This window comes from Pinus tabuliformis, chromosome J (assembly GCF_031772625.1).
Source record: "Pinus tabuliformis cultivar Carrire ecotype Pingquan chromosome J, CPIR1, whole genome shotgun sequence".
NCBI lineage: Eukaryota > Viridiplantae > Streptophyta > Pinopsida > Pinales > Pinaceae > Pinus > Pinus tabuliformis.
In genome coordinates this window covers 1,491,396,021-1,491,420,163 of record NC_142295.1, presented here as the reverse complement: position 1 = coordinate 1,491,420,163, position 24,143 = coordinate 1,491,396,021, and the positions used below count along the sequence as shown (strand labels likewise).

General features: G+C 38.5%; 1 protein-coding gene across 15 annotated transcripts in view; it reads right to left on the bottom strand.

Moving 5' to 3' along the window:
- The window catches only part of LOC149233060 (tRNAHis guanylyltransferase), a 234,506-nt gene that overhangs the window by 154,263 nt on the left and 56,100 nt on the right, over positions 1 to 24,143 (bottom strand). For 12 of the 15 annotated variants that reach the window (XR_016248212.1, XR_016248206.1, XR_016248211.1 and 9 more), the window contains 3 exons: positions 4,728 to 4,859; positions 4,340 to 4,384; positions 4,069 to 4,238 (listed from right to left, as the gene is read on the bottom strand). Coding sequence is in view for 4 of the 15 variants with exons in the window: in XM_089379676.1 (XP_089235802.1) it covers positions 4,069 to 4,238; positions 4,340 to 4,384; positions 4,728 to 4,859 (347 nt within the window). In the remaining 11 variants the exon portion in view is untranslated. Of the gene's footprint in view, positions 1 to 4,030; positions 4,239 to 4,339; positions 4,385 to 4,727; positions 4,860 to 24,143 lie in introns of all 15 variants that reach the window. The other 3 variants (XR_016248210.1, XR_016248209.1, XR_016248208.1) reach the window with 2 other exon arrangements.

The window sequence follows — 24,143 nt, the reverse complement described above, 5'->3', positions numbered from 1 at the left end:
AACTTGGTGGTTAGCCTTGTATCCTGGTCCCGTGGGATCTCCCTTATGGGCTACTGGCTTTAAGAGTGGCACTACGTGGGAAATCCCGATTTGGGTTGTGTGGTCCCGCTTCTCGATACCATATACATTACTCCCCTCCACTCACTGTAACCCCTTTCCACACATTTCCCATCTGGGTCCACATTTGTTCATTGGGTCTACAAGGGATTAGCCTCCCCCTCCCCTTGTCCACACTTTGGGATGGGCCTGAAAGTATGGAGGTTGATGCAACTAAAAAGAAATTAAAAAAGCATAATGTAGTTGCTCTCAATAGGAAATGTATGGGTTGGGCCTGGAAGTATCGAGGTTGATGCAACTAAAAAGAAAGTAAAAAAGCATAATGTAGTTGCTCTCAACAGGAAATGTACCATAAAATGCAAAAGATAGTCGGGACATACAAATTTAGCATGTAACCAAAAACCAACCCAAGCCCTGCCCCTATCATCATGGCCATCACCCTAGTTCCTAGGGCCCCTCATATTGGCCCCGTGCATCATTAAGGAACCCATGATTGTCCCAATCCCTTGTTAGTGATGAACTGCCCAACCTTCAGGGGTTAATCCCTACTATATCTTACACATCATGCTCTCATTCTGTAGAGCCTCGAGCAATTATAAAAGAAAAATCAATAAAAGCAAAAAGGCATATGAAGAAGGGTGGAAAAACAAAGGTCAAGGTAACTCATGTACCATGATTGCTCCCTCCTACATCTATACACCCAAGAGTGGGCCTCCCTCATCATAGCTACCCTTGTAACATGGCATGTGACTTGGAGCCTTCCCTGATGCCCCCAATCCATTCCATCATTATGTCACATGACCCCTGCCGTTTGAGGGATGTACCATGGGCCTGTCACTCCCTTGGAGGCTAAAACCACCTAATAGGGTCCTTGATTAACCACTTACTTGCACCTCGGGACACTTGTACAATCTGAAACCCATTATGGAAGGGCATGCCACTATGAAGTGTCCACTTGGTTCCATGATTTGTAAGCTCATTTGCTTAATTTCACTAATGAATTGTTGTACTGGAAGGTGAAGAGATGCATTGGATCTTATACAAGATTGCAAGTGGGTCTTCATCTTGGGGTTTGGTCTCCCTATATGGGGTCAGGGCCCTCCGGAGGGTCATATTGGCATTTGTAGGATGTGCATTGAGAGCCATGGGCCTCCACTATAGCAAAGAGTAGGTAGCCATGCCATGTGATCCTTCAACACCATTAATTACTCGCTCGTGTCTGACTTATTTGATGATGATGATGCACCTAGACCACCTTGCCCAGCGAGCTACACACTTGCACCATACACTTGGCAATTGAGACAGGGCCCAGATGAGGTTTTGTCTCACCATGGGGGATAAGGGAGGGCTTGTGTCATTATTCCAACCCTTGCAGATAGGATACACGCTTGCTCGATTCAGTTGGAAACCCATGAGGATGCTTTTGTGCCGCCACAGCCACTTGGGAGCACCATAGGTCATTTTCTTGGAGATCAAGGGCCCACCCCCTTCACCACTATTATTGGATCCCTCCTATTCATTATGGCACATGAGGGACTTCACTAGGCCTTCCAACGACTCGTATTACCATTTCAGCCCTCTTGAGCGGCCTATTTTTCATATTATGGAGCTATTCGATGGCCTTGTCACCAATTAGGGTGTTATTTTGCACATTAGATTCATTTTTAGGGGTTTGTTGGGAAAATTTGACCCATTTGAACTGTTAAAGGCTCATATAAATAAAAGTGAGGCCTCATTTGTAACTCATCATCACTTGGGATTTTTGCTAGCTCTTCTTGAGAATTTCAACCTCCAATTTACGAAGTAATTTGGAAGGAATAAATGCATTTTGACATTTGGAAATCTTCGCTATCTTTTCTTGGATCTTCTTGTTGCAATGTTGTGGATGGATGGATGGATATATTCTTCATTTTATTGTAAGTTCCCTTTTAATGCTATATTTCTGACAAAATGATTGTCTAATGCATGGAATTTCTTTCTTATGGTTATTATTGTGCCCTAATTCAAGTGAAATTGTTTTAGGCCTTGATATTATTGGAAAAATTTTGCATTTGTTACTAATAAATATAATGAATGGATGAATGTTCCTAGGGGATTATTTGCATCCTTGAAAATCCATAATATTTGCCATCGAAGTATAAATGCCTAAAGTTGCTATGTACGCTGTAGCTGCATCCCTAGATAGTGAAGTTGTTGCTTTAGGCCTCCTTGAAGAGAGAAGGTGACAAAGTCGCGATCATTTTGACTCCAATCCTCCCAATAGTCAGGGACTGGTCTTAAATCCTATTGTGATCACCCCAAAACCCTTTTCTTTCCTTTTTCTCTCTTTTTGCCCTAACCCTAGAAGGCTAACTAGGGCCTTGTATGAATTTCAATAGTGACATCTCCTTGGGGTGCAAAATGGCAAGCAACTCTGCTGGTCAAGCAACTCTGCTGGTGAAGCTCCTATAAGCCCTCAAAATTTGAGGCCATTCTTGTGGTTGGATTGGGAGATATACCAAGCCCTAGTTATTAGACCACTTTCTCTAGGCTCCTTCTTGGTCAGTGGCTTTTCAAGGGTGTTCTACACTTTAAAACTCAAAGGAATTTCATCTCTCATTGACCTTACTATCATCCTCACTTGATCTAGTCATTTTGTCAATAATCATCACAAACCTTAGGTCTCACTTGGATCCCCCAGGACTCTCTTGCAGTCCTAGCCTTTGTATGATCTACATTTCACAAAACCTTAAAAGAGGTCCTCCTCCCTTTCTAAGAAACCTTGATCTAGGTCTAGGACTCCTTCCCTCAAGCCTTCTTGGAGAGCCCTTCGTTTGCTTCTAAAACAAGCAACTTATTCTCTGAGCCTCTCCTTTAAATGGGATTTCGAAATCACATTGTACATTGTTATTGACCTTATCATTCTTGTGATTTCTGCTACACTGGGACTCCTCCCATCGGTGAAAGTCTGTAAAGAGCAGGGGACAATGATTGAGGTGACAATGGGTCCTTGTCCTGTTTTCGTCACTTGATCTAGTAGTAATCCCGTTGGTGCCCCTCCTAGGACCCCTGCTAGATTGAGCAGTAACAGTCCTGCCATTTACATATCACTATCAAGGCTCAATGTGAAGGAAAATGGATTCATGCGATGTTGGTTCAGAACTTTTCCAACTGAGCTGATGCAAATGAAACAACAAGAAGCAAACCGAGGAGTCAGATTCAACAAAAAGGTTCAGCTATTTAGGATGAAGAAAGGAATTGGGTCAAATTATTGTTTAAGCCTGTACTGTTCTGCCAATGCTGCACAGTACTGGTTCAACATTGAATAAAAAAACATGCATGCTAAGTTATACATGTGACTTCTGGTAGCCTAGTATGAATAAATATACCCTGAAGGTTCAAGTTTAAATTGCCTTTGAATATATAAAGTATTACAAATCAGTTATATTATCTGGGGAATCTAACCTTCAGTTTGTTCTCTTGAAAATAGCAAATCTTCAGTTTTAGCATACTTGTATGTACATTAATTTCTTCGAATTTAATGTACCACACTTGAAAATCAATCTTAGCACACAGATATACATCATGGTTCTTACACAGCTCTACAAGTACACACATACATTTCAATAAAATATATGGAAGACAATACAATTTCTGCATTTATGCATTCAATGGACTCACTCATTTTATACGAGAGATTGCAAAGAGATCATTTTATTGACATATTATCATCAGGACTTCTGCCTTTAGATGATATGAAGTCGAGACACATAAATTACTGCAAGCGTAAGCATTCAGAATAAAGACAACTGAAATGCGCATTGTGGACCAAAAGAAACAAAAAGAAAAAATACTTTGCATATAATTGTGCCAACTTATCTGCCATAAAGTTGCCTCACGATTTCTTTTCAATTATTTCACACAGTAGCATGATTGTATTTGTTTCTCCAACTGGCAACTATTAGTAGCTGCAACAAAACAGACATGTACTCACAGACATAATAGAGTAGCAGACTTGCTTGGGTAACTCACAATCTACTTGACGCCAAGCAAGGTAATCTCGAAGAATGGAAGTCGAAGGATAGCACACGACCCGTCCATCAAAAGAAGGTGGATACTGCAGCTCCGTATGTGGGAAAAACTTGTGCCATTTCATAACATATGTGGAGGAAAAGAATGAAACCATAAGTGACACTATCTTACTGCAAAGGTGGAAAACACAGCACACATAAATAATGCCTCCGCAGATGAAACATAACAGCTGACGGATTTCGTGCAAATCAAAACCTATAGTTGCACAAACCTGGCACGCCTTTGATGAACAGTGCTTGACTTCTTTATCACAAAACTGCAGAATACCACATTAAAAAGCCTGTTAGGATGTCCCTTGGCCATAAATCTGGTACTAGAGAGAAGCATCCACCTCATTTCAAAGCTCTTTAACTTTCCTGGGATAGTTTCATGCTAGTGAGCTAATATTCCTTTCTTAATATTGTATAGGGTATCCTTCAAATTGTAAAGAAAATCAATCCAGAGGTTCATGTAAAAAATGAAGACCTAGTAAATCCACTGGTCCACTTGACAATTGACCATGAAAATCAGCACAAAAAATGTTCAACTCATATATGCAAGTGCAATGCTGAAGGTAGAAAAGTTCGTAGCCTAAAATTTAGAAATGAAGCACTAGATACCTGTACTCATCACTCATGCCATATGCAAATACTATATCTGGAAATTCTTCAAGCATATCTATCGCACATTCATTCAATAGCTGTAAAGCATGCTCATCATTGGGTTTCTCAAAACTATGAACTTGTGAGAACCTGTCAATGGGATAAGATTAGATAAGATAATTTTATTAATGACCATAATAGTAGGTAAATGAGACTAAAGCACAAGCAGTGTAAGTACATATCAGATGATACTAATCAGATTTTACAGAGCACGTTGCTAAATTGAACATTTCTAAAGTTTCAATGACACGTAAGTCCATCTTTAATTCTCTACTAGAAAATGCAATCCCCATTCATGTTCAATTGCAACCAGCTTAATTGGGTAGTACAGCCAATGCACCTACATGCAATATCAACGCATAATAATACTTCCAACTCACTGCTTTTATTTTTGGATGATAATGTATGATGTTAAAATCCCAGGACAGACAGGAGATTTTTTGTTCAGGTCCATTTTTGGAGGATAATATTCACAATAGACTGCAGTGGGGGTGGAGTGGGGGAGGGTTTCTTGTTTTGATCTGTGATCTATTTGATCCACGTGTATTCAGGGGTATAGATGAACACCTGTTTTGTCTTCATTTTCTTTTGTTTCCGTGCCTAGAGCACATAAAGAATGGGATTTCCATTCTTTCTTTTGAATAGAAAATACAATTTTCCGCTGAAAAAAGAAAATATATATATATATATATATCAAAGCAAGGTTACAAAAACATTTAATTTTCTGCTCGAACAAAAATCTGCCTCAGACAGTAAAACTATGATTAATTTACTAAGTAAGATCAGTAATGTCACATTTTTACATTTGAAACAAAATGGATTTATAAATCATATTCCATATAAACAAAATCCAATAAGGTAACCCCTCCAATGGGCTTGCAAAGTGCAATTTGCCATGACATCCCAGAGATCTTATACATGCTTAACTTCCACATATGCTTAAGCCCAGAGATCTTAGACATTCAATTTACATCGCACTATGCATTTCCACACACCAAGTACAGACAACCCCTTTGAGGATGAGATTGTGTTGGAAATGGTACTCGCAAAATTAAGTGATGAGTAGTCGGTGAGTTTGGCAACAGACTCATTATCCAGATTATGCCTCAACCAATGTACAAAAGAGGGGAGTCAAAAGAAGATGATTTCCTATCCAACGAAGGACACTAATGTTAGTTTTTGTAGCATCGGATCAGTTCTAGCCACGAAATTTGGTGGAGAGGTTAGAATACATGAGATCTCCAAAACCCAGAAATTGTTTTTGGAAATTCCAACATTAGATTATTAGCCGATTTTTAAATATTTCCTAAGTCTAAACTTAGGGAATATGATAAGGTGAGAATCATCTAAAAACTCACACAGATTGATCCCGAAATTATCTGAGCCATTGATTAAAATTTAATCTTGCCCATTCGAGTCCCAACAGGAAGATATAAGAAGGGATCGATGTGGTGATGGAGGATACACCAGTGCAGATACTTAGTTGCCCAGGTAATTCAATTTTCTCAGACGCAGAGATTCAGTAGGGAAGATAGAGTCAGAGGGTGAGCAGGTGACAGAGGGAGTAGCAAAATTCCAAGTCGAAGTATTCTAGGGAGTGAGAGGAAGGTCGAATTCCCCAGAGGTTCTACGCAGAAGGCTCAGCATGTGGCTAGGGAGGCAGTCTCCGTAGCAAAAATTAGTTGTGGGGTGAGAGAAAATCCTGACAATAATTTTGCCAATAGTGCATCTAAGTTATTGTACTTAGAATTGTTGCTGAAGAATAATAATAAATCCCTCATCTGTTGCACCGGTTTTCCCACATTGGGTTTTTCTGGGGACAATTGTCCAAAAATCACGGTCAAAATTCTTACGTGTGTGCCAGAATTTCTCAATTTCCAATATTTTATTTTCCACAGCATTTTTATCTTGAAAATTGCAGTCATGATTTTATAAATTGTTTGTCGTAGCATATAAACTATAAAATTTAATTTATAGTAGGAGAATAATTTCCAGTTGATGCAATAGATGAAATTTTCACATGGTATCAGAGCTAAGTAATCAGCCGGAAGCTCAGAAGCAAAAGCAAAGAATTTCGCTGCTCAGGAGGAGCAGCAAACCGAAATTCTTGAGGCAACGCAGTTCATTGCCAAGCGTGCTGAGTTGCTTCGTGAAAGTTCGATTTTTTTAGTGCGAAAGACAAAAAAAAATCAAATTTCCTAGATCAGTGATTCCAGTAGGTAGAGGGAGCAGTTGCAGCTCAAATTTTCGCTAAGCAGATTCCTGGTTGGACGCAAAGGGTTTTGTTATAGTTTGCAGAAGCAAAATCAGTGTCGGGAGGGGAAGAGGAATAGCACAGTATGGCCTTGGATCGATTTAATATTCAAGGAGCTTCAGAGTTATCTTCCAGATTGGAGGATGAATTTGCTTGCTTATCAAGCTCAGCTTCATACGGTGTCTAGTATATAGACAGTGGAGCGTCAACTCATATGACAAGGGTTAGAGAATATTTCTCTAGCTACAAGGAGCAGATGGACTTCTAGATTACGAGGGAAACAAAACTAAGTGTACTTCAGTAGGGAGAGCTACCATCAATTTTTAGAGGGAGTCAGGAGCAAGCACCAGTGCTACAGATGTGCTGCATGTGCCAAGATTGGCCATGAATCTGATTTCAGTATCCTAGCTATAGGATAAAGGATATGATATCCACTTCGTAGGGAAGAGAGTGTTATTAAACACTCAAGCAGAAAGAAGGTAAGATAGATTAAAGTCTGAAGCAACAGATTGTACAGGTTGCACCTCGACTCTACAATGGCATTGATAGGCAATGACAATAGCAGTGGGAAGGATCTGAATGAGCTATGGCATTAGAGAATGGGACATCTAAACCATGGAGCACTCAAGATGCTCAAGGAAACAGTTGCAAGGATTCCAGAACTTGGCACGAAACATGATGATGTGTGCAGAGGACGCATACTTGGGAAGTATGCTAAGGCAACATTAACAAGAAGTGACAGCAGAGCAAATGGCGTGTTAGGACTTATAAATTCAGATATTTGTGGCTCGATGTCCACTAGAGCTCTCAATGGTGTTGAATACTTCCTCACCTTCATTGATGACCATTCTAGGAAAACCTGGATCTACTTCTTGAAGACCAAAGATGAGGTCTTTGGTCGCTTTAAAGAGTTTAAGGCTCTCGTGGAGAATGCGACAGGTAAGAAGATCAAGATGCTTCGCTCAGATAATGGTGGAGAATGGACAACCCCGTAAAATCCACAGCAAAATGGGGTAGTGGAGCGGAAAAATAGAAACATAGTTGGGGTTGCAACGGCTATGTTATATGACCAGGATTTGCCCAGGTTTCTATGGGCATAGGCATTGGGGAAGAAAACGCCAGAAGGGGTCTTCACAGGGAAAAATCCCAAAGTCAGTCACTTTAGGATCTTTGGAAATGTTGCTTGTTGCTACGTGTCAGAAGAAAAGCGTACCAAATTAGATCAGACTATAGAGAAGGGGTTTCTTGTTGGATATAGCGAAACCTCAAAGGCATATAAGATCTACAGTCCTAGCAGTAGGAAGATTGTGGTGAGATGAGACATGAAGTTCATGGAAGACCGAGCCTTCAAGACATCTCGTGAGATGCCTGCAAGTGATCAGAATCAGTAAACAAAAACTCCTTTGGTCCAGCAATAGGGGCAACCAGTGGGACCGGCAAGAGGGCAATCACAGGGATCGAGTACAGTGACTAGTACCAGTATTTCCTTAGGTGCAAGAGATCCAGGGAGTTCTCAGTAGATGGAGCAGCAGAGGCAGGATGAGGAGGAGTTGGTTGAACCTCCCACCACTAATAGTCAAGCCAGCAAAGAGCTTCGTCAGACATTGAGAGATGCATAGGAGTTTATTGGAACTCCTAGGACGAACAGAAGACAGCCTGACAGGTACCAAGCATTGGTGGCTCAGGTTGCAAAACCTTCCAGCTTTTAAGAGGTTGTGCAGCATCAGGTGTGGGTAGATGCCATGGTAGAAGAGTATAGCTCTATCATGACGAATGATGTTTGGGAGGTGGTGCCAAGACCTGAAGACAGGTCAGTTGTAGGTTTTAGATGGATCTACAAGATCAAGTATGCTACAGACGGTAGTGTGGAAAAGTACAAGGCTAGGTTCGTGGCAAAGGAGCATGCACAGAAATAAGGGATAGATTATGAAGAGACCTTCGCCCCAATTGCTAGATACACCTCTATCATGTCATTTATATCCCTAGAAACTCAGATGGGATGGCAGATTCACCAGATGGACGTCAAGACAACTTTCTTAAACAAGGTGATAGAGGAAGAGGTGTACATAGAACAACCAGAGGGCTTCGAGACTCATGAGAGGCGCACTCATGTGTGCACACTGAAGAATGCTCTATACAGACTCAAGCAGGCTCCCAGGGCACAGTATGGTCGGATTAATAGCTACTTGCAGCAGATGGGATTTCTCAAGAGTGACACAGATTCCAACCTTTACTATTTGATGGTAGAGGATGAGCCACTCATCCTAGTTTTGTATGTGGATGATCTTTTTCTGACAAGACCATTAGGGCTCATAGAGGATTTCAAGAGGAACTTGGCAAAAGAGTTTGACATGGAGGACTTGGGTTTGATGCATTATTCCTAGGATTGGAAGTGTGGCAGAAGGATAGGGAGATCTTCCTTGGGCAAGGAAGATAAGCTACAAATATTTTGAAGAGGTTCATAACGCAGGATTCTAGACCCATGTCTACACCCATGATCACCAACTAGAAGAAGATAGATGCATCAAATGACAAGGATGTCGACCCCACCTTGTATAGATAGCTTATTGAGTCTCTCATGTATCTAGTCAACACTAGCCCAGATATTTGCTTCACAATCAATACTCTCAGTCAGTTCCTAGTAAAGCCGAAGAGGGTACATTGGGTAGCAGCGACACATATTCTGAGGTATGTGCATGGCACAGTCGAGTATGGGTTGAGATTTACCCGAGGGGATGACGTCAGACTATGTGGGTTCACATATGCAGATTGGGCAAGCAATTTTGTAGACAGGAAAAGTACCTTCGGGTTTTGCTTCAACGTTGGATCACGGATGGTTTTGTGGTGTAGCAGGAACAGAAGTCTATAGCTCTGAGCTCTGCAAAAGCAAAGTACACGGCAACAAGCACAGCTACATGTGAAGCTATATCGCTTTGGAAGCTGCTAGTAAGCTTGTTCAGGCAGAGAATGGAGGCGACTAGAGTCTACTATGATAATCAGAGTTGCATCAAGCTCTCTGAGAATCCAGTGTTTCATGACAGGTCGAAACACATAGATATTCGATGTCATTTCATCAAAGATTGTGTATAGCGTGGGGCGGTCCAGCTACAATATGTTCCCACAAAAGAGCAGGTTGCAGACATACTCACAAAAGCTCTAGGGAGAGCTAAGTTCGTCTATTTCAGAGAACAAATGGGTATGGTGGAGAACCCATTCCAATAGCAGAGACAGATTTTCAATTACAGATGAGAGCGAGTTGCAGTGCAAATGCAGTGTTTGCAGTAGTATGGCAGTGTCAGCAACAGCACAGATGCAACATCATAGTTGCGTAGTAGTTGGTGGGCAGCAACAATCAGACTTCAGCAGCGTGACAGGGGATGATACAGAGAGAGTCTTTTAGCAGGGTGTGCAGCACTAGAACACATTCCTCGCTAAGAGGGAGTGTTAGTTTTTGTAGCATTCGATGTGTTCTAGCCACAGAATTTGGTGGAGAGGCTAGAATACAAGAGATCTCCAAAACCCATAAATTGTTTCTGGAAATTCCACCTAGAAGTGTCTCGATTAGATTATTAGTCTATTTTAAATATTTCCTCGGTCTAAACTTAGGGAATATGGTTAATTAATTAGTGTTAATTGAAATAAGGTGAGAATCATCTACAAACTCACACGGATCAATCCAGAGATGATCTGAGCCAGTGATTAAGATTTAATCTTGGTCGTTAGAGTCCCAACAAGAAGATATAAGAAGGGATCGATGTGGTGACAGAGGATACACCAGCGCAGGTACTCAATTGCCCAAGTAGTTCAATTTTCTCAAAGACAGAGATTCAGCAGGGAAGATAGAGTCAGAGGGTGAGTAGCAAGTGGCAGAGGGAGTAGCAACATTCTAGGTGGAAGTATTCCAGTCCCAAGAAGAGGCAGTGAGTGGAAGGCCGAATTACCCAAAGGTTCTGCGCAAGAACTGCGCAGAGGGTGACACAGAAGGCTCAGCGTGTAGCTAGGGTGTTATGAACTTAAAATCATAACAATTAAATAAAATATTAAAATATTATTTAAATAAATAAATTGTTAATTATAATCAATTAAGTAACAAATAATTAGTTAAATGAAAAGACATCAGTCCCCAAGGGACATGTCTCTCTGATTAGGCATGGCAAGTCAACTCCTATTTAAGGAGCACCGCCTCACCCTTGTAAACATCATTCAATTTTTATCAATATATATATATACATATTACATTCAGAATTTGTTTGGTGCTTTATTACAAGTCTACAGCAATCTAGAAAAATACTCCTAATAGTGGTGTCTGGTAATGTCATCAGTTTGTAGTCAGTCTTCAGCCACAGAAATTCAAATGAGGTGGGGATATCTTAAGAGTTCTCTATCAAATTTTGAAAAGGTTTTGGAAGTACACAATTTTTCATTCTCACATGCTAAGAAGTTTGGATTGGTAATCATGGAGAGGGTCTCTAATACAAAAATCAATGGAAAAGTTCACGAGCTTATCGATAAATTAAAAGTTATCACGATGAGTGCTTCTGATGCAGAAATGACTGGAAAAGCTCAGGAGATTTTTGTTCCACTAGGGCCACCTCTTCTATCCTACAAGAGCAACTGTAAAGAAATGTTGAAAGCTATAGGTGATTTTGTCCAACTGGAAGTAGACCATAAATACAAAGCAAGAGAACCAATTGTTGTCAGGTTTGGCCCTCAGCCAAATGCAAGATTATTGTTGAATTATGGTTTTGTGGATGTAGATAACCTTCATGGCCGTCTTATAGTGGAGGTATCACTGGATACAAAGGACCCTCTATACCAGGACAAAAGAATTACTGCACAGAGAAATGGCAAACTGTCTGTGAGGACATTTAATATATACATTGGCAGGGAAAAGGAAGCTGTCTTAGATATGCTTCCCTACTTACAACTTTCCTATGTTGCAGATCCTTCAGAGGTGCAGTCAGTATACCAACTTCGAGTGGAAAAATGACATCTTATGGTACAATGGGAGAATTTACCTAACACCCGCATCCAAATTTAAGGTGAGAATACTAAAGGAGTCCCATAATTCGCCAACAGTCGGACATGTCGAATTCTACAAGACTTACAACAACTTCTGACAATCATTCTATTGGAAGGGTATGAGCAAGGAAATTTAGAAATATGTTGCAGAATGTGATATTTGTCAAAGAAACAAGAGCGAAAATGTTCCAACTCCAGGGTTGCTACATCCACTACACATTCCAAATCAGGAGTGGGAGGAGATTTTGATGGATTTTATTGAAGGACTACCTGCATCTGACGGAAAGGATAAAATATTTGTAGTAGTCGATAGGCTCACTAAATATGCCCACTTTATGGCTATTAAAAAGACTGACACAACTAAACAAATCGCTGATGTGTTTTGTAAAAATATTTACAAACTACATGGGTCATAGTCAACGATAAAGATGTAAGGTTTAAAGGGAAATTTTGGAAGGAATTTTGCCATCAAGCAGGAATATCCCTCAATATGAGTTCGGCCTATCACCCCCAAACAGATGGGCAAACCGAAATCGTTAATAAATGCTTGGAAACATATCTTTGTTGTTTCGTTACAGATAAACAAAACAGATGGACACAGTGGCTACACCTGGCAGAATGGTGGTATAATACTGCATACCACATGTCAGCTAAGATGACACCCTTCCAAGCCTTATATGGTTATGAGCCACCCAGGTGGAAGGACTTTGCACTCCTTGATTCTAGGGTACCAGCAGTTAAAGACCACTTAGGAGAAAGTCAAAGGATCATCAACTTACTAAAAGAAAATCTAACCATGGCTCGTAACAAAATGAAACAAGCAGCCGACCAACACCGTTTTGAAAGAGAGTTCGAGGAAGGAGATTGGGTCTTTGTTAGACTCCAACCTTATAAGCAACTATCACTAAAACAGCAAGGGAAAAATAAATTGTCACCCAAATATTATGGCCCGTACCAGATAATCAAAAAGAAAAGTAGTGTAGCTTATGGGTTAAAGTTACCAGACAATTGTCGAATCCATAATACCTTTCACATATCAAGTCTCAAAAGAGTATTAGGGCAAAACCAAATAGCACAAACAAAAATACCAGAGACCGATGAAGAAGGAAGAATAGTCCTTGAACCTGAAGGTATACTCGCTACCCGAGAAAAGGTTTTACGATCTAAGACAATAAAGGAATACCTCATCAAATGGAAGAGGTTACCAGAGGAAGATTTGTCTTGGGAATCAGAACATTTCGTGCATCAACACCCAGGCCTACCTATGCTTTGAGGACAAAGCATCTTAAGGGGAAGGCAATGTTATGAACTTAAAATCATAAGAATTAATAAAATATTAAAATATTATTTAAATAAATAAATTATTAATTATAATCAATTAATTAGCAAATAATTAATTAAATGAAGAGACATCGTCCCCAAGGGACATGTCTCTCTGATTAGGCATGGCCAGTCAACTCCTATTTAAGGAGCACCACCTCAGCCTTGTAAGCATCATTCAATTTTTATCAATATATATATATAAACATATTACATTCAGAATTTGTCTGGTGTTTTATTATAAATCTACAGCAATTTAGAAAATACTCCTAACATAGGGAGGCAGTCTCGGTGGCAAAAATTAGTTGTGGGGTGAGAGAAAAGTCTCACAATAATTTTTGCAGCGTTTTCCTCAAATTAGATTGCCAGTAGGGCATCTAAATTATTGTACTCAGAATTGTTGCTGAAGAATAATAATAAAACCCTCATCTGTTACACTGGTTTTCCCACATTTGGTTTTTCCAGGGACAATTGTCCAAAAATAATTTTGTCGAAATTCTGATGTGTGCACCAGAATTTCTCAGTTTCCAGTATTTTATTTTCTGCGGTATATTTATGGTGAAAATTGAAGTGGTGATTTTATTCATTGTTTGTCATAGCAAATAAGATGCACAATTTAGTTTACAGTTAGGAGAATAATTTCCAATTGTTGCGATAGATAAAATTTTCACAACTAACAGAGTTGAAGAGACTAAGCAAAAAAAAGCTCTATTTGGCCTAGTAAATGATAAATGGAAATTAAGTTTCGGTCCTTATCCCAAAAATGGTGGAGAGAAGGACTTTGGAAACCCAAGGAAACCAAGGAGACACCCAAATGGAAAGCATCATCTCTCTTCTTAGAAGATAAAAACTATCTGTTTTCGCACAAAGTGTCTAGGCACCGCAGCAATGCTCAGAATAAGGATTGTCACTCTAACCCTTACTCACTCCATTTAGACTCTCTCCTACACAAGTCAAGGGGGGTAGTCCCTAAAGTGAATGAATGAGAATAGTATGTGGAACACAGACTCTAGGAGACTTAGAGATGGACAACTTGATGAATGTAAACAAGTCTTGGTTAACTGAAATGGATAAATTATAAAAAAATAAGACACAACCACAAGATAGAAATGATTATAGACCAGTGCCTTCATACTCAATTAACCATAGACTAAATAAAAAACAAGTTATCCAGAGCAATTTATAAATGTGGCAAAGCGACGATCATGAACAATTAAATGTTAACGTCCATAATCATGAGAAGAATTATGAAATTTAAATGCTAAGCAATGATTCCAGATTTAAAATGATTTTTATTAATAACCCAGATCTAGAATAATTTATCACTAACATTAATTGCACCTGACAATAGAGAAATCACTACCACAAAAGACACCAAGAAGGAACTTTAGATTAATAGTTTAATTATCCCTTAGGCAAACTTAATGTGTTAAGCTTATGAAGCAAATGAATTTTTTAATGTGACCAAAAAAATAAAAATCAAAAGGACTTTAATAAATTAAAAATTTTACTGGGCCATAGGCCACATAAAAATTTAATTTTTAAAATGTGAAAGTGTACGTCCTCTTATGATTTAATTCCTTAGTAATCTCATAGTCACAAGAATGAAATTTTTTTATTTTAAATTTTTTTAGATTTTTAATGTTTTTTTATGTTTTTAAAAAAAATTAAATGAAATCAAAATCAAAATAAATAAATAATAAAACCAAAACAAAAAATAAAATGAAAATGAAATACAAATCAAAGTTTAAAAAAATAAAACATTAAATATTTTGATATTTCATTTAAGTTTAAAAAAAATAAACAAAATAAAATGAAATGTAAACAAAAAAAATAAAATGAAATCATGAAAACCCAACCCTAACCCAAAAATGAAACAAAAAGCAAACGAAGGAAAACAAATGAAATCGAAAATGTATGCAGGCAGAGCGAGAGGAGAAGACAATGGAGGCAGCAAGTGCAGGTCGACGAGGAGAGGGAGAGAAGTAAGGGAAGGCCGTGGGAGGAGCTTGGGCAGCGATGGGGAAGAGAGTTCGCAGGAGAAAGGAGTTGGAAGCACGCAAGAAAATGAGGACACGGGATAGCATCTATGGAAGAAGCAAGGGAAAACGATGGAGCCACGACAAGGGACAGGACCGCGGAAAAGAGACACGCAGAGAGATAGGTGGGACCATGAGGAACTGCGGGGAAGAGAGGGAGCAGCAGGAGGAACGCAAATGGGTAAGGGGAGAAGGCAACAGTTGAAAGGGAGAAGAGGACGCAGGCTGAGATGGAAACCGTAGAGGAGTTTCAAGGGTGGAATAAGGACGAATGATGACAAGCAGTGTTAAGAAGTGAAGAGGAAGCCTCAATGGAGATGATCAATTTCAAAGTTTTTTCAGAAGAAGATAAAATGCAGCAGAAGAATAAAAAAAAAAAAAAAAAAGCAGCAAAGAGGAGCTACGATTTTTTTAGGGGGTTCAAGGCAGCAAACTGAAAAAAATGGTAGCCCAAAAAACCCTTAAACAGTTTCCAAGAATTCTGACCAAAATGTTGAATCCTCTTGCTTCAAATTTATCCCTAAAACCCTTATGAAAATTTCCAGAAATTTTAATTAAGATGTTGAATCCACTTGCTTCAGATTTATCCCTGAAACCCTCATGAAAATTTCCAAATCTAAAAATTTTACAACCCTTGGACTGCAAAAATTTGAATAATATCCCCACAAAATTATGTTGATAAACCCCAGAGATCCAAATCTTACCCTCCAGGGCCTAGATCTGGACTCTACACGAATTTCTTCCTCAGATATGTAGTTGCACGTCAACAAGAAAACACCTAAACGATATATACAATGATAAAAACTAAAATCCAAAAAAAAATCCACGTTAGAAAAATTATTACAAAATTTAAAATCTGCAGACTCTAATCAGCCAAATCTATCATTATGCCACATACAAATAATTAAATTTTTAAATTTTTAGGGAGCTGCTAACTCAAAACCCTTCATGTATCACCAATAAAATCTTATGATAAGCCCAAAGCAAATTTAGTTGGGCTCTTCCGAGAACACAGATCGAGAGTTGGTTGGTCCAACTGAAAACTTCCCCTAATGCCCGAGGATCTAAAATCAAGATTTCCCTGCAAAACTCGATCCAACCATTAAAAATAGAGCGAGAAAATAATAATAAAACTCAGACAAATAGAGATACCTGCTATTACGTTCAAAATTTAGATTATTATTCAAACCCCAGCGACTGAGCAAGATATCTGTACTCAAATCACTCTTTAGAAGCTATCATCAATGGCTTTAGAAAAAATTATGCATGAAAACAACACATCTTACAATATTCCCATGAAGAGTAACACCAGCAAAACTTAACCCCAAAGTCTTTCTTTATTATCCAGAAAAAGATTACACAAGAGCTTCTTGCTAAGCATACAACTCAAAGGTCAGATCGATCAATTGACAAATGACTTCCTATTTAAATATAAATCCTCAAACGGCTAGTTCGAGTGATCCTCGTCAAAGAAATCTCGACCGTTGATGAAGATTAAAATTTCTTTTATCTCATCCATCGAAATATTTAAATATTTGGAGAAATTGGAAATTTTTCATTAAATGCATTTTAATTAACTCAAAATATAAAAAAATTCAGTTAATTTCCCCAAAGATTTGACTTTGACTTAACCCCCACGGATCAAAGGTTTAAAATTTAACAAAATAATTAATTGACCTTAGTCCCGGGACCTTTTAAAATTTAGTTTTTTAGAACTGACAAATTTTGCCTTTGGAGAATTTAAATTTACCTAGGACCTAGAATTCATCAAATTTCTGGCTTAGGATTTTAATTAATTTTTTGCTAAAAAAATTTAATTAATTAACCTATGAGGGGATAAATTATTTTTCCAACCCTCAATACACTTTACATCATGATTTTCATATTTTTTACATCATAAGCGAAAAACCCATTTGTAATAAACCTTCACAGACTACCCATTTTTGCGGCACAAATATAATCCAGCAGACCCAATAATCTATAATAAAATAATCTAACCAAATAGTCTGGATTATTCCCAAATTACTTTTACATAGACTCGATCTAGAGCACTAAGACTCGCCTAAGATCCTAGTGACAAAATCCATTCTAGCTTTGGGGTAAGACTAGAGGAAAACTCTGCCGACCATCTGAGAATGGATTGGTGAGACAAAAAACCTCCCAGAATGGAGATCGTCACTAGAAAAGTAGGTTTACCTAGATCGTTACATACATGACACGGATCTACTGAGATTATTTACATTATATACATGCAGAAAGGGTTTACATAATATCTTGGAAATCAAGCTGATGATGATAACTGGACGGCACAGACACATTGATCAGGCGTTATCCCTTTTGCGAAAAAAGGGGTGTACTGCTATGGGTCGTTGACACGTAGTGGTCAACACCATCCACCTTTAAAAATGTTGGAAATGAGGATCCTATGAGGCAATGTAATATTTTTAAGACAATTTGAGTTGTGAGAAAGACTAGAAGGCATATTGAGCAGTCATATTCCCTACAACACACAAAGACATTGCACAATACTGCTATGAAGTAACAGATTTGAAAAGAAGCTGAAATTGTGATGAGATAATAATGAAGTGTTGGATGAGATATACAACTCAAAATAGAAGAGAAGGCAAAGTATCCATCAATATAGATTGAAACTAAAGGTTCATATTAAGAGGATGGAGACGAGTGACAATGATCTATTGCGAAGGTAGTCCTTGGAAGGAATCTTAAAGAAGATAAAGAAACGAGATGATGCCAATTCCCTCTACATCATCTGAAGAAATATGAATGAGATATTGATCTTTTAGAGTGAAAACTACAGAAGGTTGCCAACAAGAACTGGTGATGAACCGTCTAAAATACAAATGTTGAGAGAATATGTTGCTAAGTTAATCAGGGAGATGGCTAGTAGAAAAGAGTAGGTATGCAGAGATTGCAAAAAAAGATGCCTTGAATCAATGTGCTCAAATAGACAATGTTATCAATTATATAGTGTGAATTTGAACAATCATGACATCCAGTGAGTGCAGATATAACTTTCTGAATGGAAAGGACAAAAATGTCATGTTTATGGAAGAGGGGACAACAAGAAACCTAAGAATAATAATATGGAAAACAATAACAAAGAAGAATACTATCCTAATCAGAGAAGAGTTAGAAACAATGACCTCAAATAACCAATGGTGCTATGATTTCATTGTGGAAAATGGAGACATTATAGCAAAGAATGTGAGCATGAACCCACAAAGATATTGATGTGTTACTGGTGCACACCTAGTGATCATGAAGATGATCAATTGCCCAAAACTCAAGTGAACCTCATGGAAAATGATTCTTATGTTGTGCAACTGGAAACCACTGCATGTGTCGAGCAGGGACAATATCCAAAGTTTGTTGCATAGAAAGGTCGAGCCATGGAAGCAAAGGAAATGATTGCATTCTGGGCAAAGGCAATAGTCCAATCACACAAGTATTTATTAGCAATATATCACATTTATCGCCATATAGTTATCCCTGTCTACATCAAACTCATCTTCTAACCAAATTCATGGTCTTTCAACCCTCATTTTGGGAAAGTGAGTTAAGGGATTGATCTCTAAGCATACTATGGCCATTTTCCATACCGCAAATAAAGGGAAATCCATTGAATAAAGAATTTTGCGTCAATAGGCCCTGGGATAGTCTAATGCTTAATAACACAAGTATTTATCAGTAGCATATTGCTCTTACCACGATAAAATTATTGTTGGATATACTGAGAGTAGGTTGAATCAATATTTCACTTACAATTAGTTAATTGTAAAAAATTTAGAGCATGAACAATAGAACAGTAATCAACAACACATCACAAGAGCAGTACACAATAAATTTTTAGGTGGTAACCATTCCTAGAGAAAAACCACCAAATGCTTTTCTAATATTTTATGAGTACAAAAAAATGATTCAACTCCAACTCATGAAAGGGAAATCCCAACTGCCAAGTACTCTAGAAAAGCATTCAAGTTTATCAGGTAGCTCCAACTCCTGAAAGGATGCTCCTACACCCTAATTTTTACTAGCTCCAACTAAAAGTTTGCTCCAACACCATGGTTTATCAGCTACAACTAATAGAATGCTCCAACACCCTACAAGCTCCAACTTGCCCTAACAACACCTTATCACCCTGAAGTATTTTCAGGTTACAACCTGAAGGAGATTCCACTCTCCTACCTTGCACCACCTAGCCACCCTTAATAGAAAGATAAAACAGAGAAATCATTGCGGGCTCCCGTACCAGGGACAATGTCCCACTTACAAAAATCAATAAACTCCTTTTTTTGCCAATGTATACCCCAACCTTCTTCAAACTTCACAACTACTAGTAAAGGATAACAATGTAACTGAGCAACAATTCATGTACTTTGGGATGCCTTCAAATATTTTGAAGCAAATTCACAATTGATCCTGAAGATGTCTTCCACTAAAGAATTGTCTTTACCTTTTTGCTCTTATCTTGTTTTTAATGTATTGATGCTACTACCCTTTAATTTCATTGATGTAGTTGAAACCCTTTCACGAAAAGGCCTGAAAATGATCAGTAGCTACACTTGCCTAAATTTAAAAACTTTTTAAACCATTCTAAAATAGACAAGGTCTACCATACCCAATGAAACTGGAACAGCCACAAAAGTTCAGTGAATAACAACCCAAATACTTCAAAGATAAATCATGACAATAGCTACTAGTAATACTTCCTCTGAAGGACATCGATTAGGGCTTATAACAGTTGCTCTATAGTGTCAATACCCCAATAATTTCAACACAAACTTGTCACAAATCAGCGGCACAATTTATACTACTGTATGATTCCTCAAAAATGTCTGAATGCAACACAAGGATGTATGCCCTTACAACAATCCAGATCTACCACAAAAAGATCAAACAATTCTTACAAAAATGTTGAGTCAAGCTCATATTAGATTATGCCATATAAAGGAGGCTTCATCCCTGAAGAATGTTTTTAGGTCAAAACTCTAATCCAAAGAGATGATGAGACCAAATGAGCTCGGATGGATGCCTCAAAAGTCACAACAAAGATGCATATGCTGGTTGCATTAGGGCTCGAGTACTGCATTATTCTGCTCAGCGAAAAAGCCATTCTATAGTTCGCAGAATGGCAAAGTCACAGCCTCGAATAGGCTCAAAAATCTAAATACTTGACCTTAGAATATTGTCATAAGGGACGTCCTTAAGCTACTTGCAAACTCGTCTTTAATCTTGTGTTATTTTGCCTCCAGATCCACTTCAGAGTGTATCACAATAACACCTGTCAAGGGGACTGAGTAGGGCTCAAAATCTGCAAAATTTTGGCCTCAGAAAAGGTCGCATGGACGTGGCTTCATAAGGCCGAATTTAACCTCAGACAAACTGCCTTAAAAACCATGAATAACAGAAGAAATGCCACAAAAAGTCCCACACAGACCAGATCAGAAGCTCAGAAATCTCCGCGAAGGGGGCCCAATCCAAGCCTTAGATATCTGCACATGTATCTTCAGAGGAGGGGTAACAAACCCACCAACGGCCTTTGATAATGTACCCTAGTCAACCTCAGAAAGGGGTCGAAAACCCTTTGCAAATAACCTTTGATCTGGCTTCAAAAGACGTCTTACATTTGCCTCAAAGGAGGCCGAATGGGCTTCAAAAAATCCTAGTGAATAATCATAAGCAATAACTTAGAAACCCTTCTTTAATCTTTGACCTTCTCCTTTTAATATTCATGACTACTCCAAGCCGCAGTCCAAAACCGAGGTATGTCACTTAATGCTTGATCGATCTCTTACATCCTAGGAGGGAAAATGTGACCCTATATATAGACTCATAAAGTCTTTTAGGAGCCGACATGAAAAGAAGGGAAGTCGACTTGAAAGATGGAGGGAGCCAAATTGAAATTTGAATTTCAAAAATTAATTTTGGAGCCAAAAACCCCACAACCATTTTAATTCAAATTTTGGTTATTTGCCCTTGATAAAAATTGACTTTTGACTAGAATAGGATAAGCCCAATTTAATTTAATTTTCTTTGAATGAACAAAAATGGCTTGTAGCATATCCTTTGGGGCTTCTTGACCCAAAATGGGGCTCCAATCTTTATAAAGGCATAACTCCTCAACTGTGAGGAATTAGGAGACGTACCACCTACCATCAAAATCGGCATGACGAAGAGAATCAAATGACAATGATCCTGACCCCAAAGACCCTGATTTTCCTTGTCATTTTTGTCATCGAAAGCACGGCTTCTTCTGGCACTACATGGGTTGGCATCAATGACAACCAAATTTCAATAATTATCACCCAGTCCATGTCAATCTCACCTTCTAACCAAATTCTTGGTCCTTTAACCTTCATTTTGCGAAAATTAGTTAAGGGATTGAACTCTAAGGATATTGTGACCATTTTCCATCTAGCAAACAAGGGGAAATTTGTTGTTTTTATTTGCATGATTCATTTCATGAGATAGATTTATTTTTGTTTTGATGTCATTTTGTGTCATGTTGTCAAGACTTATCATACAAGACAAGTTTCATATTCCATTGTTGATGTGTGATGCGCCACTTGACCTCTTATACATCCTATAAATGAATTTTATTTTCATATTTATGTATCAACGTGGTTGTTTGATGTTGTTTTTTTAGACGTTTAAAACATGGAAAAAATTGATTATTTTTGTATTTTTAATTTTCCCAATATTTTCCTTCACATTGCTAATAGGATATATTATGAACCCTCAATGATAAATTCGTCAAGATGATATATGTAACAATGCATTATAGTATTAGCCCCTGGGGAGCAGCTCAATTGGTGATGGCCATGAAAATGAAGTGTTACATGCGAGGAGGTTCGAGGTTCAAATCCCCTTGATTCACCTGTGCCTACAGAAGGGGCATACTCCATGTCACACGAGTACGACACTAGCGCGGTTGTCGATTCCTCTAGTCACAAAAAAAAACAATGCATTTAGTATCGCCAAAGTAAAGAAAAAACAAAGATGTGTGAACATATTAGTTGCAAAGAAGGAAGATAATAGGATGCCAACTCAGCTAGTGCATAAAAACTCATTCATAGATATGTTAGATTTTAATGTAACTACAAAAATATTTTCACCTTGCTAGGAGAGCATTGACTCCTGGCCCTTTGGCAATGTTTCATGTACATATGGATGACTTAGTTTGGATTGATACTTAACCTTGCTTAGAGTGCTAGAATTGTGCCCTTACATAGGAAGTTGTTACCCTAATCAACATGCTAACTAAACCATTCAGTGCACACAATGGGGCAATCAATCGCTTAATCAGCGGAGGTACCTACCTAGGAGGACAAGAGTTGCGCACTTGGAAGAGGGAATTTAGCCCTTGGAGCTTAGGACCATACAAAATATACCTTGGAGGTTAAACACTCAACTTGAGGATGCTTGGGTTAAGCAGCATATTTGATGGATGTTGATGATGGACCAGAACATATAGGTTGAAGAGAAGCATCAAAGCTTGTGACCACATAGGCACACATGAGAGGACATGTAGCACATAGTTAGAGGAGCAACGCATTGCAGCAAGGACACTTGGATAGTAGTCCATCATGGAAGAGGAAGTGTTGGCCCAACAACCTGTCGAAGGGCATAACATGTTGGAGAAGGAGCATTGATTCCAAGAAGGATCATGCTTGGAGGGAATTTCACATTAGGGGATGGATAAACCCTTATTTGACACATGTACATCCATGTACTATAGAGCACTCCATGTGGGGTTGCATTGTTGCTTACCTATATGGACTTATGTTCTTGTTTTATGTTACCCTCCCTCACCTATTCTACACATACAGGGAAGAGAAGGCCCTTGTATTCATTATCATCATTACACTATCTTTGTACTTAGAGAAGTCTCGTAGGGAGCAAAAGATTAAGATTCATGAGAAAACCCTAGCAGACAGATAAGTCGTCAAGGGAGCAAAACACTAGGGTTCATGAAGAAACCCTAGGAGCTAGATGCTAGTGCTCAAAGGAAACACTAAGAGAAAACAAGGAAAGAGACTAAAATAGAGATGTCTTGATGTTCATGGAGAGATGATCTTTGTGATAATAGGGTTTGTGCCATGCTTCTAAATGTTAGAGAAGAACATGGCACTGGGGATGATGATGATTAGTATGGCCTTAGTTGTCGCACTAGGATTTCTAACCTCGTAACAGACAAAGGGTGGAACTAACACCCTAGATGATTTTGGAGCCTTGATCTTATGGGATGTGAGACTACAACAAGATTATGAAGAGACTAGCTTGACGAGTCTTCACCTTGGTGTGATCCCTTGCTTGGAAGAATACCCCATTAATGTAACATTGATGTTCCATGGAGGTCTTACAGCTTTTATTGGTGCAAGAGTTGAAGACTAGGGGTTTGAGCACTCCAACCCTAGGATGGAAATGTAAGTTTGGAGGCTAATGTTAGTCTTTCCATGTACTTTTGTGATGCAACATGGCTAGGACTTATAAAACCTAATGAAGACAATAATGCTACTTTGGAGAGAGCTTGCACGATACAAGTTTGTCCTATGTGCCAAGACATGCCAATATGTAGAGGATATTTGGTGGATTGACCATTTTTGGTTGGGAGTGATTTCTAGCTAAGAATTTGTGGCTAGGGTTTTATTATGCTTTCCATAGCTAGGGTTTGGAGATATTGACTTGTACTTCATATATATATATATATAATCAGTG